This window comes from Pagrus pagrus, assembly GCF_965226575.1.
Source record: "Pagrus pagrus genome assembly, chromosome: 20".
NCBI classification, from domain to species: domain Eukaryota; kingdom Metazoa; phylum Chordata; class Actinopteri; order Spariformes; family Sparidae; genus Pagrus; species Pagrus pagrus.
This window is the reverse complement of record NC_140207.1, coordinates 10,073,954-10,092,424: the sequence shown is the minus strand read 5'-3', so window position 1 is coordinate 10,092,424 and position 18,471 is coordinate 10,073,954. Positions and strand designations below refer to the sequence as shown.

General features: G+C 43.6%; 1 protein-coding gene across 1 annotated transcript in view; it reads left to right on the top strand.

Annotated features, from left to right (window-relative positions):
* LOC311249244 (collectin-12-like) overlaps positions 1 to 18,154 on the top strand; it is a 35,890-nt gene extending 17,736 nt beyond the window's left edge. Inside the window, exons 3-10 of the mRNA XM_084340125.1 lie at positions 7,779 to 7,901; positions 13,048 to 13,134; positions 13,543 to 14,586; positions 14,981 to 15,478; positions 16,034 to 16,170; positions 16,303 to 16,412; positions 17,047 to 17,192; positions 17,285 to 18,154. Of these exons, the coding sequence (XP_084196251.1) occupies positions 7,779 to 7,901; positions 13,048 to 13,134; positions 13,543 to 14,586; positions 14,981 to 15,478; positions 16,034 to 16,170; positions 16,303 to 16,412; positions 17,047 to 17,192; positions 17,285 to 17,304 (2,165 nt within the window). The 3' untranslated portion in view covers positions 17,305 to 18,154. The remainder of the gene's footprint in view (positions 1 to 7,778; positions 7,902 to 13,047; positions 13,135 to 13,542; positions 14,587 to 14,980; positions 15,479 to 16,033; positions 16,171 to 16,302; positions 16,413 to 17,046; positions 17,193 to 17,284) is intronic.
* The last annotated feature ends 317 nt before the right edge of the window (positions 18,155 to 18,471 follow it).

Here is an 18,471-nt window from a genome sequence, read left to right as displayed (position 1 = left end):
AGAGAGCTTCGTGCATTGGCTGTGGATTGTGTTTTGCATGTTTCTTAAGAGAAAAATCAAACCGAACATAGAGCTGCAAGAGCTGGTAGTGATGTTATTTCCATTTCTACGTCTATGTTTTCGTTTGGTGGCTGCAGACTGCGGACCAAAATCAGATTTTTTTTTGCAGGAATATCTCCTTGATCTCCCTCTTCCCAGAAACAAACACATAAAGTTTGCTTCTGATGTCTTCTTGGAAATTTTGCAAGAAGAGATATGTGTCACCAAGGGAGGTTGAGGATAAGAGGATCACACCAAGGAGACAAATTAAACCACATAACTTCTCCTGCGATACATCAAACATCACAGATCAAAAGTATTGTTTGAGTCTTTGAAGATCCAAACAGGGAATCTTTCTTTTAAAATCAAAGTAGCCGCAAGAAGTGTCTAAAAGTCTGTGATTTATGTCCACCAACATTGAAAAACACGCACCGACACACTTGTTCAAACACACACGCATACACACACCAGTGCAGCACATGATTCAGTGCAGGCCACCTCAGCACGCTGTAGAGAAAGCTGAGCGGTGTATGACTCATTCATTGAGCCATCATCTCCCTCCTGACTGTAAAACATCTTGGCTTCCATTACAGTGTATCAGAGATCTTGTAAAAACTTCTCATTTCTGTTGGAGTAATGCAGGACAGATGGCATGAAAGACAACTGCGGTTTAAAAAAAATAAATAAATAGAAAGCAAGCAAAACAAAAATAAAACTGATTTCCCCAACAGCAGACATACTGTTTCTGCTGGTGGATAACTGTCCACTGTCTTTGGGATGTGATTAGACTGTCGGTGGGGTAAAGATGCATTTCCTCAAGTTCTGGACTTTTGAGAGATAGTCACAGTGAGCCACACAGTTATCGCCATAAGTGTGTCCTCTTACATCAGTGTCTCTGGGCTGGATCTGTACTTTACGTTGCGTTACGTTGCGTTACGTTGCGTTGCGTTACGTTGCGTTACGTTACGTTGCGTTACGTTGTGTTGCGTTACGTTGTGTTGCGTTGCGTTGCGTTGCGTTGCATTACGTTGTGCTACACTGTGTTGCGTTGGGTTATGTTATGGTGTGTTACGTTGTGTTGTGTTACATTACGGTGTGTTACCGTGCACTGCATCATGTTGTTTTACGTTATGCTGTGTTGTGTTATGTTATGGTGCGTTACGTCACAACGCATTACATTGCGCTGCGTTACATTGCGCTGCGTTACATTGCAGTGCATTACTTTGTGTTGCATTACATTACTGTATGTTCACTATTGGTTTGACACGGGACACAAGCATTGGTATCCTGGGGAAGTCAGAGTGTGTTTGACTCATCCATCAACCACCATCCTCAACCAACGTCAATCTTCTCCCTATGTCAAACAGCTGACAATCTCCTCTGCTCCCGTCATAATTCCTAGGGCCACTAGAGGTTGCCAACTAACAATAAATAAGTAAGTTAATATGGGGTGTAATAAGCCGCTTGCAAAGGTCAGGGACAGCCTGCAAAAGCTGCCTCGTCGTTGCTCTGTGACAAATTATCGAGAGTGTAAGAGAATTAATTCTAACCAGACTCTCTTTCATTGTTTCGCTAAATGCCCAAAAGCATTTGTGTATGTTGATGCCCATTAGTGGTCTTAGTAATTGTGAAGTCACACATGCAGGAGGTGGTTGGATGAAATGTTGTGGAGACTATTGTTTTTTTCTAGGCTTGTTTCCTGTTTCTAGGCTGACAGTCAGCGTTAGTTTCTTTCAATCGTGACCGGGTCATTCTCCAGCCATAACCGCATATTACTGTAACCATGATGACGAAGCAAAATTGTATCCCAAACCAAGGTGTTTCCCCAACATTACCGACTTATTTTAAGCCAAATCATGATCTTTTGTGCCTAAACCAAACCATACCCGATCCGTGCAGTCGTCACATCATTAAATGTATTTTTCTTTCTGTCTTTCTCTTCCATTGTTTCGTCTTTCTGACCCTCTCTGATCCTTCTTTGCTTTATGTCTGTGCTTTTTGGCATTTAATTCGTCTCTCTTCCCCTTTTTTCTTCCTTCTTTATTTCTTTTTGTCCCTTTGTCTTTTTTACATTATTATCCTTCTTTGTCTCAAACTTTCCTCTGTCCTTCCTGTCTGCCTTCTTTTGTTCGTTTATGTTCTTGTTACCTTTTTCTTTCTGTCCTTCTTCTGCCCTGAATTTGTGGAAACTAAACATAAAAAGTTACCAATCCTTCTTCACATAGTTCTGAATACTTGTAACAGAGTCCCACACTCATTTACTTTCACTTCTCTTAAGTCTTTTAAGGACTTCTTCTTCCACCGCTGTTCTTTGTCCTGATCTCCTCTCTTTGTCTTTGGTGCCAGCAATAATTCACTGATTGCCCTCTTGGAGTAATCTGCACTCTGGTGGTTCTTGGAAAGTGGTTGAGAGTGTGTGTTGGGCAAGGCAGGGGTCCAAATCACAGTTTGTGTGACCTCAGCTCACAGCTTTGTGTTCTCATCCGTTACTATAGCGTCCCTTCTGCTATTTACTGTAAATAAACATTGTCTTTTAATGAGCGAGGCCCACGTATCTGCCGTGCTCTGCTGTGGACATTATTACGGCACGTCAGAGATGAATTAATGGGCGTGTTGAGATGAAAAAGATGATGTTCTGGTAATCCTTTGTTATAGGAAACGAGGCTGGTGAAAGACACGGCCTTGGAGACACTTAATTATCTCTAAGGTGGACATTGTCTGGATGTTTTTTTAACATTTTGCAGAAACAATGGATGACTGTATCGTGCCAAAACACATAATAACACGAGAATCCATTCACATTAAAAAACCCACTTGTTTTGGAAAGGCTCTTTGTCTTTGGAGCATCCTTTTCTTTGCGCTTTGAGCAGTAAAAGTGTTGTTGTCAGCTTGTGGTCGGAGCATCCTGGACGATGGTTGTTTTTGCGGTCGTGGTCGGTCAGATCCGACTGCGTCTGACCGCACAGGCGAGGGGGGAAGATGACGAATCAGTGTCTGATTTAATGACAAGCAGCCAAACTAAAGGAAACAGAGTCTCTGATGTTAAACTGTGAACAAGGAGGTCAGTGTTCACGTATGTTTTTCCACAGTTCTCGATTATTCATTAAGAATAGTTTCACTCCAGACGAGTCCCAACGTAGCTGCATTTCATGTCAAAACCTCAAGATATTTTATCCATGTGTGAGGATTTGTGCATCTGGGCTCTGTTAGCGCGACAGATATTTGAGAACGTGTGAAAGATGTTTGTCCCGACTGTCTCATCTGGACATTTGTAATGTTCACAGACAGTGAGAGAGCGCTGACATATTCCAAGTGTCTCTGTGTGCTTAATGATGTTTGGTTTGGTTTTCTTATTTCGATTGTCTGTCACTTTTTCAACGCGCAATTTAGTTTTTGATCCTTTTCATCATTTTGAAACTCAGACTTAATATCTCAATATCTGTGCTGCCAGAGCAAGAGGATGTGACAGCATACTCAGAAAGCCACGTCTGATGTGAGCACGGTTGTGGTAATTTGCGGGTTAAAAGACACCAAGGCGTCTCGAGTTGAAACTGAGCTAAATTTGGTTGAAAACCGAACCTTTACAGATGTCTACGGTTACTTATAACCATCATTTTAACTGATTCTAATGTGTAGTTAGGATCTGCTTCACGGTGAAATGTCTTCATTTAAATGCTGTTGACAGAACAGTTATAAGTTACCTAGACGGTTTCTTTTAAACCCATTTTAACCTAGTAAAAACCTCAGCTCAGTGGTGGTGACTGACAGTAAGCTGAATCTAGCATTACTAAGGATTAACGCAATGTTATTGAAGCCGAGTACTTTTTTGGTACCGACCAAAATGTTTACAGTTCTTTCAAGTGTTGACAGCTGACAGACTGGTTGTTGTGTTTGGCAGGATTTAATGAGGAAAATGTGTCTTTTGCAAAACTAAGAACACAAAAATGCAAACAAGCGAGTGTATTTATAAGTATTGCATAATATATCTAGGCAGTAAAGAAAGATAAGTGACATAACCAGACATTAATGCAAGTATACGGAGTTGACAACAGACCAACAATCATCAAAAACAATGTTCTCAAACTTGAGAATTAGTTTCATTAACATGTTAATAAGTAACAGGTTAATAAGATGTTAGTGGTTAGGTGTTACAGGGGTTTTGTCCAGTACTAAAGGGGTATTCTTTACTTTGTCTTTGATCACTTGTAGTTTGTCCCCTCAGAGTTGCCGTAGGGTGTAAGGAGTCAGCTCACCATCGTAGTCGCCAGCAGAGAAAACTGTCTCCATCACTGACACACATTAAATGTTTCTTCATGCAGCACATGGCGGTAACTCGGTTGCGTTCAGCTTTAAGGGTCGAGACGAAGTTAGCTGGCTCGCTGCGATGAGGAAGATAAGCTAAGAAAACTCAAATAACACACTCGCAGCGGTTTGCAGAAAAGAAACACAGCGGCCACCAATGTAACCAAGTCTGTTGGGTTCACCTAACTAACGTTAACTGTTGATTTTCTCTCCCACATGTCACAAACACCAGTGACTCTTGCCTTTCTGCAACTCTGATGGGACATACTACTTGTTTGTGCTCTGGTAAAGCATCTCTTAAATCACGATGATCGGCCAAACCCTGATAACAATTATCCCAGACCCCAAAGGGACGTCTTCCAATTGCTTCTTTTGTCCAACCAACAGTCCCAAATCCTTTCATCCTTAAGAAGCTGGAACCAGCAAATGTTTGACATTTTTGCTTGAAAAATGTCTGGAAAGAATAATCGATCATCGAAAATAGTTGGCAGCTGATTTTCCTTCCATCGAGCTCAAACACCAGTCATCATCCTGACGCCTCACTCAGCAGTCCAGACCGGCATCTGTCTCCTTATTTGTCCTGCTCATCCAGGAAGCGACCCGCTGGGAAATGAACAGCAAGCAGGTCGTAACCCCTGATAGAGCCACAGACAGCCCACTGGTGTGTCGACACTCGGGGGGGTTGAAAAGATTACAGCTGCTCTATCGCTCGTCTGCTCATAGCTGTGAAACCAAAATCTCTCCTTTGTTGCCGTGTTGTCGGCGGCCATGTGTTTTGTGTTTTGCCAGGTGTCCTCCATATTTGACAGCCAACTTGAAATTCTCCACTGAGCATCTGAAGCTCATCAGTCAAGTGTAGCAGTGAAACGGAAAAGTGTGCAAGAGTTTATACCCTCACAAAGTGTTTAGGTATCCTTTCAGCGCAGCACATTTGTAAACACTGTCGACCTGTTTGGATTGGAGCAGCGAATTTGTGCAGCAGCGCTTTGATTGCTGTGAACTGATGACCTGATATGTTTTGCTGTATTGTGGAAGCATGCGTGAGCTGACACTTCAAACACGTCAGCGGTTATGAACGATCCCGAAATGCAATCATTCACCGTGGCCGTATTCCCAGAGTGCACTGCTCTTGCTTACAGTTAAACCGGTGGCGAGGGAAGACGTGATGTTTCGCGCACAGCTGTGTTTGTGAGCCGCTTCGTGCTTGGTTACTCGCTCCACACCCAGAGCTGGAGCGGGCCTTTTAACAGACAAATGTCTTTCACGCATATACACTTGTTAATACACTTTAAGGAGCCTGTTGAGGCTCTTTCACATAATTTGGACGTGAGCATCAGCTCATGTTTTGGAGCGCTTAAAGCTGATGTCATTTCCAGGTGTATGGTGCAATAAATAAGATATTTGTTTCCTGACGTTACAGTTTTTTTATCCAAGAAAGTCTAGTAATCATGTTTCTCAACCTGAGCTGAAACGATATATCGATTAGTTGTCAACTGTCAACTTTGGGTTGTGGACCCCATCTAAACTTCATATGGAGATAATCTGTCAGTAAACTTCAGCAGTTAAAAAGGATCTAATACTCTGAGTAGCGTTTGAGTATTGTTGTAATACTAGTAGTTTTGCTTGTAATTAAGGTAATATTTCAGAAATGTAACTGTACTTGTACTTCAGTACAGATTTCAGTACTCTAATTTATAATGTATATAGAAAATCCAACAACATCATTTTGGCAATTAGAATTTTCTTTTAGAAATTCAATATCGATTCATTGGACTGTTTTTTAAGGTCACTTTGAAGAGTTTGACGTTTTAAACTCTCTGATGAACCAAATAAGTAATGTTGACACTCTAGATAACCTCAAACTTATGCACTGTCATTTCTCGGTACATGTTGTAATGTTCCTGAACCGTACAGAGACTCAAATGCAGAAAGGCAAAGTTCAAAATAACATCTTTACTGGTAAATCAGGCAGTCAAACACAGGATGTCAGTCCAAAACAAGCAAACACACCCAGAAAGGCAGTAGACAAAAATCCTAAAAACCAAATGATAAAAGGTCAAAAAACCAAAGAGACAAACACAAAAATGCTGGAAAGTGATGGCCAGTCGAGTGTGACTAGACAATCTGGCAGAGGAACAGAGAAATCAGGGGAGTCTGTGATTACTGGCAGAATCAGGGGCAGGTGAGTAATGAGGTGTGGATAACCAAAACTGAAATCAAAGAAGATGTTAGTCTCCAAAATAAAACAGGAAATATGGTGTGCACAGATTTTAGCCAACATACATCTGCAATAAGCTAACAAGGTTGAGTTCGATGAGCGTCTACACAAGCAGATGAAGTAAAGTAGGTCTGAATGTTGGCCTGTGAGTCTGTGTTATCCTTGGCAAAGACTCAAAACCCTGGAAGTATTAGATTTGAAAACCTTTTCAACTCTTTTTTTTTTGCCTGTGCTCTTTACGGTAAATCTCATGTTCTCTCAGGTCAGCCTCCCTTCCAGCTGGACTCTGTGTCTAACCGAGGTCTAACACTCGGCGGTCATTAACAACCCCCTCACACCCATAAGAACGAGTCAAGTTGTTAACTTTGGCGTCTAAACTCCCAACGAGGCCCTGACGAGCCAATCGGCGCTGCATATTTTAATTTCTCCAAGCGTTACCTCATCTATTACGAAGCATTTGAACACGATGTGTGGTGAAGTCTTTGGCACTAAACGGTCCGTACGCTTGAATAATGCTGATGTGATTGACCGGCATTCACATGGCGACAGTCATGCGTAGCCATGTTGAATAAGAGTTATTCCTCCATATTGCAAATGTGAAGTGAGTTTCATTCCAGGTGCATGAAAGGCACCCCCAACCTCTCCACACACACACACACTTCCTGAATTGAAAATGAAACGCAGCTGTGTTCCCGTCAGCGTCTGTGGATCTCGCCACTCATCTGTCATGAAAGATATCCTCAGAAAGGGAATATTCCACAAGTGTCCCCAATAGTTAGCCATCAAAGTCAACTGAGAGAAAAAGAGCTCAAAGGTGCAGATTCGCAAAATGTTGCACATGATGAAGTTTCAGTGTTTCTCATGTGAAACTCACGAGGTCTGTGTCCCTGGGAAGGAATCTTTGTGCGGAGACACGGAGTGAAAAAGAGGAAGTTTGCTGAGTGAAGGCTGAGTTCAGGAAAATAAGCATGTCGCCGAGTGTAAACAAGTCAGTTGGGGGGGATTGTTTTTGTGTCCCCTGCCCCTTCACCACCCGGGCCCTGAGGGAACTGCCGGACCCTTTAATGTAGACTCCAGGCCTGTTTGTCCAGATGTGGGACTCCTGGACATGGAGAGTCCCTAACTAACGCCAAATTCTACCCACATGTCCAAGAGGAAATGCACAAAAGGCAGCAAAACACTTTGAATGATGTGGTATTTTTTTGTTCTTTGTACACAGGGATCCAGGAGGGCACCCAGTGCACCAAGTGTAAGAATGAATGGGCGCTGAAGGCCTCCATAGCTCTGCTCTATGTGCTGTGTACTCTCCTCACCATCGCTGTTGCTGTGCTGGGATATAAAGGTAAGACAACAGCCAACTCGCCAGAATAAAGGTTGGCGTTGTATGTTTCTGCAAACAACAGATATGTTGAATCTCTACGTTTCAGTTTTATGTTGACACAATGCTGTGATTATTCCCTGGTTGGGATTTTAAGTGCAAAAACAACCCGGTTAGGGTTAGGAAAAGATGCTAAATGTGCAGACGTGTCTAGATAACAAAGTCAGTTCATATAGATGTCGTCTGAACTGTGTCACATAGAAATGTTCATATGAATCGTTGACATTCACCATATCCGTGGTTTGCAGAAATGCACAATGCCAACATTTAATTCTGGTGAACTGCACTCTGCACTCCTCCATCACTGCGATCTGATGGGTACAATTACAGGGGCGCCGGATGACAAACATTTCTAAACATCACCTCACTCGATGCAATTTGTTTTCTCAAAGGTTCAAATGATTTGCTTACAGTGTGCTCAGAGAGCGGGCGTCCAAACATGTCATTTAGTTTCTCCCGGTGCTGCCAAGAAATAAGAGCGTTGCTGTTTAATGAGTGTATGAGTAAGACTGAGACCTGGTGTGCCTTGGTGTGAGAGGCAGAAGGAGCTCCTCGTCACCGGAGTGGCTTTTTGTGCGTCCAAGCATGACATGAATGTTCTTTGGCAAACTGTCTTTGTCATTATTTAAAGGAAATGGATCAGTAATGGAAAATATGAGAGAGGGTTACCACACCTAGAGCGGAAAATCAGCAGTTTTTTCTGTGAGAAGTCACTCGTACATACGGACGGAGGGTCAGTTTGGAGAGAAGGATCAATACCACCTCTCATGTACTTCATCTGTTAGCTTAGCTTAGCACAAATACTGTAAGCAGAGGGAATCAGCTTGCACAGCGTTGGCTCCGTCCCCGCTCTCTCTGAGCTTTAGCCCCTCCGTCTCCACCTCACAGTTTTTTTTTACCGAAACCGCCGAAGCTCACACCTCCGGGCAGGGTCCTCCTCCGCCTTTGTGGAGTTGAACTTCCTGGTCGGCTTTCTTACATTTTTTTCCAGGTCGGCAAACGGTCCCGCCGTCTTTCGGAGGATTGAACTCTGAATGTTCCTGCCATAATTGTGCTAAACACTCCCATATGCAACTGCACGCCGCCTCCTTCTTTTTCAGTTTGTGAAAACGGCATGAAGTTAACATGTTCAGGGGTTATCTGTGTGCCTCCAGTACATTAACAACGACGTCCTCCTGCTCTCTGAGCTCAGTCGGTCCTACTTGTTCCATGCTGCATGTTTTTCATGCGGGCCTAATTGATCCCAGATGAGCGGCGAGTGAACTCAGTGCAACTCCAGCAGAACCCACTGAAATTGGGTTTTTACTGGCGCTGGAGCACTGCTCTGTCAAGGGAACCACAGCTCAGCCTAAACACACTCCCAGCTCCAGATGGTTATGTAGTGAGACCCAGAGAGCTCTATGCACTTAACATGTGTGCTCCTCTCTGTCCTCCATCAGTGACCCACAGAAACGTCCTCGATGTGGCTCCTTTTGTTCTGATGTAACTCAACCTGGAAGTCTAGCAGGGATTCAGTGACCTCTGGCGATCTCCCATACAGCCTGTTGTCTTGATTGACACGACCAAAGGCAATATGAGGTCGTCTCTGGACTCTGGAGGGTTTAAATCCCATTAATTTTCTCTCAAAGAGAGTAAGGAAAGGGGTTTGAAGAGGACATAACCTGAGCATGTTACCTCACTCAATGTGTGAATGTCTTTTACTCTCAAAAACAAACTGGTTTTAAATCTGTTTCATACCATAAACAACAAATTAGCATTAGTTAGTTTTAGTTTTAGTTGCTATGGTGAGCCATGAAATGTTTGAAAGAGGAAATAACTTTGTAAAGTGAAATGTTTGATTGATCAGCCTTACTTGGTCTGGTTTGACCATGAGCCTTTGGTGGCTAATGTTGGCCAACATATGCAAACCTCAGGTAGAAGATTACTGAGTCTCTTTCCTGACTTTATGACTCTCCTCGACTTGTGCTACTGTCACTGTACCGCTACTGAATTCCAGATAACACCCAACTCTACCTGCAGGTTACCTTTCAGACTGAAGGTACAACCACCACCAGTGGCCTCTTTGTAGCCTGAGAGGCAAAATTAGGGGCAAATAAAGTCCATGATTCACTTGCTGCAGCTTCTTCTTCTTCTTCTTCTTCTTCTCTAAAGCTTACTGTAGTTGCTGTGAGCATTGGTATCAATTAAAAGCAGCCCAGAAGAACACATCAAACTGTAGATCAACTCCTCTCATCTGGATTTTAGTAGCCTGTCAGAGGACACTGACTTTGTTTTACAGAGATTTAAGAGACTGTATCAACCTCAAACTACGAAAGCGAGGGAGGAAATCACAGGACTTTAGAAAGCGAGGCAAGAGGAAATGCATCATTGTCAATTAGTGGTTGAGGATATAGAGTAATTTACTCTCTCCAGTTGAGTTTTAAAGAAGAGATCAAGGTGACATTTGGCAAATTGTGAACGTTGATCGTTTTTCATCTCTCCTAACAGCTGTACAGTGGGTGTTGAGATTCCCACTGATAGACATGATAAAATAACCAAAGCGTGGAGTTTACAGTTCACTCACTTCATAACTATTTTTACTTTTTCTGACTTGTTTTTTTTATATAAGGATAAAGTTGGATTTTACAAGACAACCCAGGCAGTTTTAAGAACCACCCGCACAAGAGCTGGAAGGACTTCAAACTGTATACAAAACAGCTCATTTTTACAACATTTGGACCAAAATAAATAATGCCTTTCCTCTCGAGACCTGTTGCAACTTCTCTGCATGTGTGCTTTGTGGTTAATTTTGCCACACTGTGATGCAATGGGTCTTTCTGGAGGCCAGTACACGGTGAGAACATGTGGACAAGGACCAGAAAAGTGTTTGTGGGAGTCTTGCTTGTGTTATTTTCGGTTTCCAGACTAGTATAAGTGTTGGTGAGAGGAACAATGCGACACAGGTGTAACCTTGATGGTTCAGCTGGCGGACTTGACGTCAAAGTGTCGTTTGTGCTCTGTGATGCTGAACTGTACGTTCTGTCCCTGGAAATGTGTCCCATTGAGTTTGATGTGTGGAACATTTTCTTTTCCAACTCACCATTTTCTCTCCTCTCATGACTAAGAATAATGTGGTAATCCCTGGATAATATTATAGGTTCAAATGGTTTTAAATGTGTTTATTTGTTCCGTGAGACGACTTTGGGTGCATTTACAGGACGTCTAACCGGGTGAAGAAAGGAAACAAAAAACAGCTTTGACCATATTGGTTAAACATTCATTTTCCAATTTGATTTTCCCAAACATTTCAGTGTCAATTACTCAGAGGTAACCAGGAGGCAATTTTCCATAACACTAAAAAAATCCTTTCTGTTTGCAGTTAGGAAACTGAAGAACAATTTTCTTTTGCTCAGCTCTTAGATTTAGATTTGGAGACTTATTTTCTGTCTTGCAGGGAGGTCACGACTCATAACTGTAGGGACAGTTAGCTTAGCTTAGCACACTTATCAGGTTTCTAGCTGAGAGTTAGATGAGAAGATTGATACCTCTCTTATGTCTGTCCGTTAAGTATGGAGCTACCAGCAGCCACCGGCTAGCTTAGCTTAGCATAGAGACTGGAAACAGTTAGCGCTGCTCCCCAAAACATTGTATAACCACAACATGTCGTGTTTTTCTTTTCATTTTTTGTGCAGATTAAACAAACGCAATGTAACAAGGTAACTAGGAAGCTTTAGAGAGCCAGGCTAGTTGCGTCACCCTGTTTCCAGTCTTTATGCAAAGGTGAGCTGGCCAGAGGATGGTTGTAGCTTCATCAGGCTCATGCTTATGTCTGTCTGTAAAGCTACCTCCAGCTATCTTAGCTTAGCATAAAGTCTGTAAACAACATCCTAAAATCGCAAGGTTTCACTTTGGTTTTTGAGCAGATTAAACAAGGGTGTTAATAAGGAAGCTTTCGAAGTGCTAGCAGGCTGTTTTTGCTACCTTTAAACAGAGCTAGGCTAGCTGTTTCAGCCTGTTTCCAGTCTTTATGCTAATGTAGCTAGCAAGAAGACGGTGGTAGCTTCCTCAGGCTTGTGCTTGTGACAGCACAGGATGCAAACATTAGTCCTTCTCGGCTGAGCTGTAATGTAAGCAGTCTTAGTTAGCTTAGTTAGCTCACCTCTCGTCCATGAGTAGAAGTACACGTCCTTCTCTGCAGTGATAAGGTTAGCGGGTGTAGTTTGGTAAAAAGAAAATAGCTCCGACATGAAACTGTTCACAACAAGGTGTGTGGATTATCTTAAGTAACCGGGTCATGATTTCTGGAAACAGACAATGCTGTTGAGTTTAGGGTCAAGGCTTTACAGGGTTTTTCTAGTTCCATCATTTCCGAGAAGGGGCAGACATTTTTACTGCCAACATCTCCATCACTTGAATACTCACTCTTAGAGTTAATCAGGCCATAAAAAATGGCTTTACCTGTGTCCTCGTTTTAAAGGAAGGATGGATTTAAACCAGCTCATCATGTCTCTCCGGTGATTTGACCTCTGGAGGAGCACCCAGGTGGGATGCAGCTTCCCAGCAGAGGAGCCCATGCAGTTCCCACTTAGAGGAAGTGTCACCCTGTGGGCTGATTCCCAGGAATCCCAGACACATTCCAGAGGAAATGAACGCCGGTGTCGCCTGTGGGGGCGTGAAGAGCCTCCCTGCCACAGCGTCTGTCTCCTCCGGGCTGTCTTTGATCCGCCTGTTTACTGAGGACCCCCCCTAGGTCACTTCCTGTCCCCTAGGGCCCTCGCCAGTGTCTCCCCGTGCACCTCAAACCGCAGTCTCTATCATTGACCACCCACTCCATCTTTGCTGAATTGATGTTTCTTCATCCCTTCTTCCTCTCACCCTCAATTTAATGCAGACCCACTCGAAATTCCGCTTTTTCCACGTCCGTCTCCCTCTGTCACACTCCAAATCTGTCCTAAACCCAGAGATTACATTAATCAAGTCCACCATTATTACATGCCTACAAGATATGTAGAAACATCTCTTATAGGATCTGTCAGTGAATTTCCACTCTGATCCCTTTTATATATGATGTCTGTGGTTGCAGGCAATTCTGGTCTAACCTTTGTCCTACCTGTCCTGTTTTTTCTTGCAGTGGTGCAAAGAGTTGACAGTGTGTCTGAAGGTATCGCAAACTATGGAGGAAAGATAATTGCTGTGGAGACTGATCTGAAAAAGCTAGGTAAGTTTTATGTATAGAGGGGTACAGAAGTCTGAGACCACTCTCTCCGAAAGTGAAAGAAAGTGTTAGAAGTCGAAGCAAAGAGGGGCTTTCTCAGCGTCGAATAATGGCTAGACTAAAGGTCTCTAAGTTGGACGTGCATGCACCTCTAAAACTCTAGAAACTGGATCAGTTGTGTCCAAAGCATGATCAGGCAGACCCAAAGTGACCACCATCATTAAAGCAAAAGGAGATATTCAGAAATTCGTGAACATTTTTATTTGCGTTGGAAATGAGTGCAGAACAGCGAAAGTATCTTGACTAGTGGTCTCAGACTTTTTGACGCCTTGTATGTGGGTCTAAATCTGCCTAAAATCTGCACTGGGGCTGGAGTTTTTGTGATTTATTGTTGCAAATCTCTGTCCTCAGATGATCAAGCAGGGGAGAAGTCGGAGAATACCACCACAGAGATCCAGGCTTTCAAGAACAACATCTGGACTCTCCAGAGGCAGCTGTCTGCGGTGGAGGAACGCATCCACAGCGATCAAGCTAAGCTGAGTCAGCTGGAGAATATTGGCTCAGACATCCAGAGCAACCAGGGCTCCGTCCAGGGGCTGCTGGATAGCAACACTGCCACCTTGCACTCTGTAAATAGCACCCTGCAGTCTTATGGCAGCATCATCGGGGGTCTGCAGGACGACACAGCGAGGCTGCAGAGAGAGCTCCAGCTGCAGGTGAAGCTAAAGGACGAGGCGCTGCTCAGCATCAGCCGCCTCAACTTCACCCAGGCCCAGCAGAGAGGCCTCATCGCCGTCCTGCAGCGCTCAGTAGACGACACGAGCCAGGCCATCCAGAAAATGCGCAATGACTTTCAGGGCCTCGAGCAGACGGCCCGACAGACGCGCTCTGATACCGAGTGGCTTCGTGGTAAGGTAGAAAACCTGCAGGCTATGGCCAGTAATGCCTCAACTCTTGCAAAGGCCAACAACGACAGCCTGGAGGAAGTGGGATCACAACTCACTCTCATGTCCAACGAGCTCCAGAACATCAGCAGCCTGGCTGACGCTCATGACCAGACGCTGAGGGAGATTCTGGACCAGCAGAGGGACTTCAGAAACCTCACATCCACCAAGTTTGATCGGCTGGAGGTGCGGCTGGATGAGTCAGAGCAGAGAATGGACCGCGTAACTGGCAACATGAGCTTCACCACGCAGCTCCTGGGCGGCATCAACCTCAGGTTGAACGATTTACGCACTTGTTCTGAGACCGTCGGCCGTCACTCGGACTTCTTGCTAAACCTCAACAGCAGCATGACAGATATGAGTACAGATGCAGCTGGCCTGAGGTCCCAGCAGGAAGAGCTGGCTGCCCGTCTGGACAAGGAGGTCAACAGCCTCTCGATTGTCATGGAGGAGATGAAGCTGGTGGACACGAAGCACACACAGCTAATAACCAACTTCACTATTTTAAAGGGTGAGAGATGTGCGACTGTTGTTAAGTTAATTATTTAAAGTAAGAGGAACTGTTTTGCCATAACCCTACCCCTAAATATGAAGCTACAGCCAGCAGTTAGGGTTAGCTTAGCTTAGCACAAAGACTGGGAAATGGGGAAATCACTTGCCTGAATTTGTCAGAAGGGAACAAAATCAACTGATCAGCATTTGTAAAACTCATTATTTGTTTAATCTGCACATAAACTAAAATGAAAAAAAAAAAAAAAAATGTGGTTGTTCCTGCAATTATGTGCCAGGCTATTAAGCTAAGCTAACCGCAAAAAAAAAAAGCAAATAAGCAATTTTCACAAAATGTAGCACTATTCTTGTAAACGTTTGTTTCACTATCTCGTACACTATGTCTTATTTTCAAGGTCCTCCTGGTCCAAGAGGTCCAAAAGGGGACAAAGGACCTCAGGGACCATCTGGTCAGCCTGGCCAGAAAGGAGAGAAAGGTGAAAAGGGTGCTCCAGGGCCACAAGGAACCCGAGGAGAGCCTGGCTTTCCAGGACAACCTGGCCAACCAGGTTTTAAAGGTCTGCCAGGCGTACCTGGCAACCCCGGGTCCAAGGGCTCCCGAGGGTCAGGAGGGAGGGCTGGACCTTCGGGAGCTAAAGGAGAGCCAGGTACTGCAGGCTTGCCTGGAAGAGATGGACAGCCTGGTCCCCAGGGGGCACAGGGCCCACCGGGTATCAGAGGTGCAATGGGACCAGCTGGGGAGCAGGGACCGAGGGGACTGCCGGGACCAGTGGGGCCTCCGGGGCCAACGGGACCACCGGGGCAGCCAGGGCACCCAATCCAAGGTCCAGCAATTGCTTTAGGCCCCGTGTCTCTGCAGGATGAGGCAGCAGCACCCACACTATGGGCCCCAGGTACGACTTTACTGTTGTAGCTTCACATTTCAACGATTTGGTTTTGTACAAGTTTACTCCTGTTTCCAGTCTTTATGCTAGGCTAGGCTAACCGGCTGCTTTAGCGTAATATTCACAGTACAAACATCAGAGTGGTAACGATTTCTCTATTTGTGGATAAGACCGCAAATAGGCACATTTCCATGTTGGCGCCACTGTCACAAAGACAGTGTTAGCAACATGGCTACTGTCCAAAGCAAAAAACAACCGTAAGAATCACAATTTGAACTAGTAAGCCTGATTTCAGTGCTTGGAAAAGGCAAACATTTGTGTTAATAAGGAGGCAGGTTTTGTAATGTATAATACTGGTTTTGAATTAACCAGTGGGGAGGGGAAACAAAAACATCATCGAGGGAAAAGACTTTGACACAACACCAGAGTGCTCTCCACTGAGTGAATGCCCCTCCCAACACTGGAGCTCTCCATTGAGTGAATGCCCATCTGTTCACTCTTGTTTTACCTTGGTTTCTAGTTAAACCAAAAAGTCCATAAATGAAATCACTCTTTGTTTTACAGGATGTCCTTATGACTGGGTAAACTACAGAGACAAGTGCTACTTCTTCTCCAAAGACCTGCACAGTTTTGATGACGCGAGGGCAACCTGTGAATCAACGTCCGCCTCATTGTTGATCATCAATGATATGGAAGAACAGGTCACTAATTTTTGCACTTCAAGAATAAAATCCAGTAAATGAATTATGTAATGGAAGGAAAGGTCGTCACTGCTCTGTAATGTGTGAGGTAACCTGTGACTCAGTGCTTTTTCTGTCCTCATGTGACCTCAGAAATGGCTGAAGAAGCAGACCTTTGGAAAGGGTTACTTCTGGATGGGTCTGACCGACAAGGAGGAGGAGAATGTTTGGCGCTGGCTGGACGGGACCGAACCTGCTTTCACGTCAGTATCGAATCATTAAATGTCTCTATCGTAGGGAAAATCTTATCCCGCATGAAAGTGGGTGCTGTTCCTGAGGTGGATATTTAGTTTCAGAGCTGCTTTCCAATAATAATAACAAGCTTTTAGGTACATAAAACGACACCAAGTAGACAAGAAAAGTCTTCTGAAAATCTCCGCTTTCTGGTATTTTCGGATTTCTCTGAGCTGCATGAAAAACTCCACTCGTTTGTTCCTGCCGGCCAAACAAAACTTTCACATTCAGTAAACCTTTATTTATTCAGGGTGGTCCGGTCAGAGCAGTTCACTCTCTTTTGCATGTGTACGCAGCTCAGAAAAAGCAAAAATCCAACTTTTAGAATAACATTAAAGCTCTCAAATCTTCAAATAAAGGATAAGGTAATATTATCTACTAAAATCTGAACAAAGAGTTATGGAATAAAAGTCCTGTAACCCTGAAAGATCTACACTTCTCTGGTGGTCTCACTTAAAATTTCAAAATCTGCCAAAGACATCAGATGATCCAACTTCAGTTCCTGCTCCAGTTTATTGTCTTTTATTCTGTGGTTTTCCAGCATCCTCTTGGATAGGATACTCTAAATCTAATGTGTGATCGCCCCCTGTTGTTTGCCTGCAGGAAGTGGAAGCCGGGTCAACCTGACAACTGGGGCCACGGGCATGAAATTGGAGAAGACTGTGCTGGTCTCATCCATGAAGGGCTGTGGAATGATTTCTTCTGTGAAGACCTCATAAGCTACATTTGTGAGAAGGAAATGGAGACCTGTACGTCTATTTTTCTCTCTTCCTCTTCTTGCTATACTTGTATTTTTGAGTGATTTCCTCCTAACGTCATTCTGTATCCTTTTCTTTTTCAGCGAGACTGCCCGGATCGTAGCGGTGTCCTGAAAGGGAGCTTGCAGTGAGCAGCTAGACTTCCCCCATGTGGCCCCGGTCCACTGACGCAGCACATGGAGAGTCCGTATGGAGAGAGCAAAGGGACAAATTTTTGAAATGAGCCCAGGGCTGCAGCAGCAAACGATGCCTTTCTCCTCCAAAGTGAACCCAGTCCAGCTTTACCAGCAAGTGCAATACAGCAGGGCAACCAAAGAAGGAGGACTGTTATTTTTTAAAGTACCAAACCACCAATTGATTTATATATATATATATAAATATTTTTATGGTTATTTGAAATACATTTTATAAAACTGTATTCCACGTGCAACTGATTATCTGAATGTATATTTCATTATGCGAGTTTTGTAGGAAATTATGAATTCTATGAAGCCAAGTGGACTCACCTGAGTGCTTTATATAGTTTTCTTAAAAGAGAAAGGTGCAAAATGATGCGCAAAAAACAAAAAGTCGCTGATATGCTATCCTTGAGGAGCCTCCTATCTAACCTCATGAATGTCTTTATAGCATTTTCATTTAAACAAGTAGAAACAAATGAAGTATTTACACATGAATACAGAAAAATGTCACAATCAGCTTGAGTTCAAGACTGCAAGTTTACAGTTTAATACTCTTTGTATGATACAGTATTTTGTGATTATGAGATTTATTTTTCACTATTACAGGCGTACATATATGTTTATTATGAATATGAATCTGTGGATCCTACCTACGAATATAAAATGTGCCATTTTCTGCACTCAGGTACTGTTTCCTGTTATAGAAAAACACTTGAGTTTAAACAACATTACGAAAGATGAAGGAAACGCTCACAAATAAATATGTAAAACCTACGAAGTGTCTGTATTTGTTGGCTTGTTTGTAAAAGTAAAGATATGTTTGATTCGGACGTCTACGTATTATGTTGCAAAGCATGTTTAGCATGCTATCCAGCTAGTCCTGGCCCATCCTGAACACCAACACTTCCCCAGGCGCTCCAAGCTCCCAGTCCCGACCGCTAGCTGCATTGCTAACTGAGCTAACTAGCTAACAGCTGCTTTTTGGCAGCAAATAGCAGTTACACTGGCAATATGCCTCCTATTTGTTTTTTGATTTTACTATCACTAGACTTTAATGTCGCTCATGCTAGCTGGCTAACATGCTAACTTTA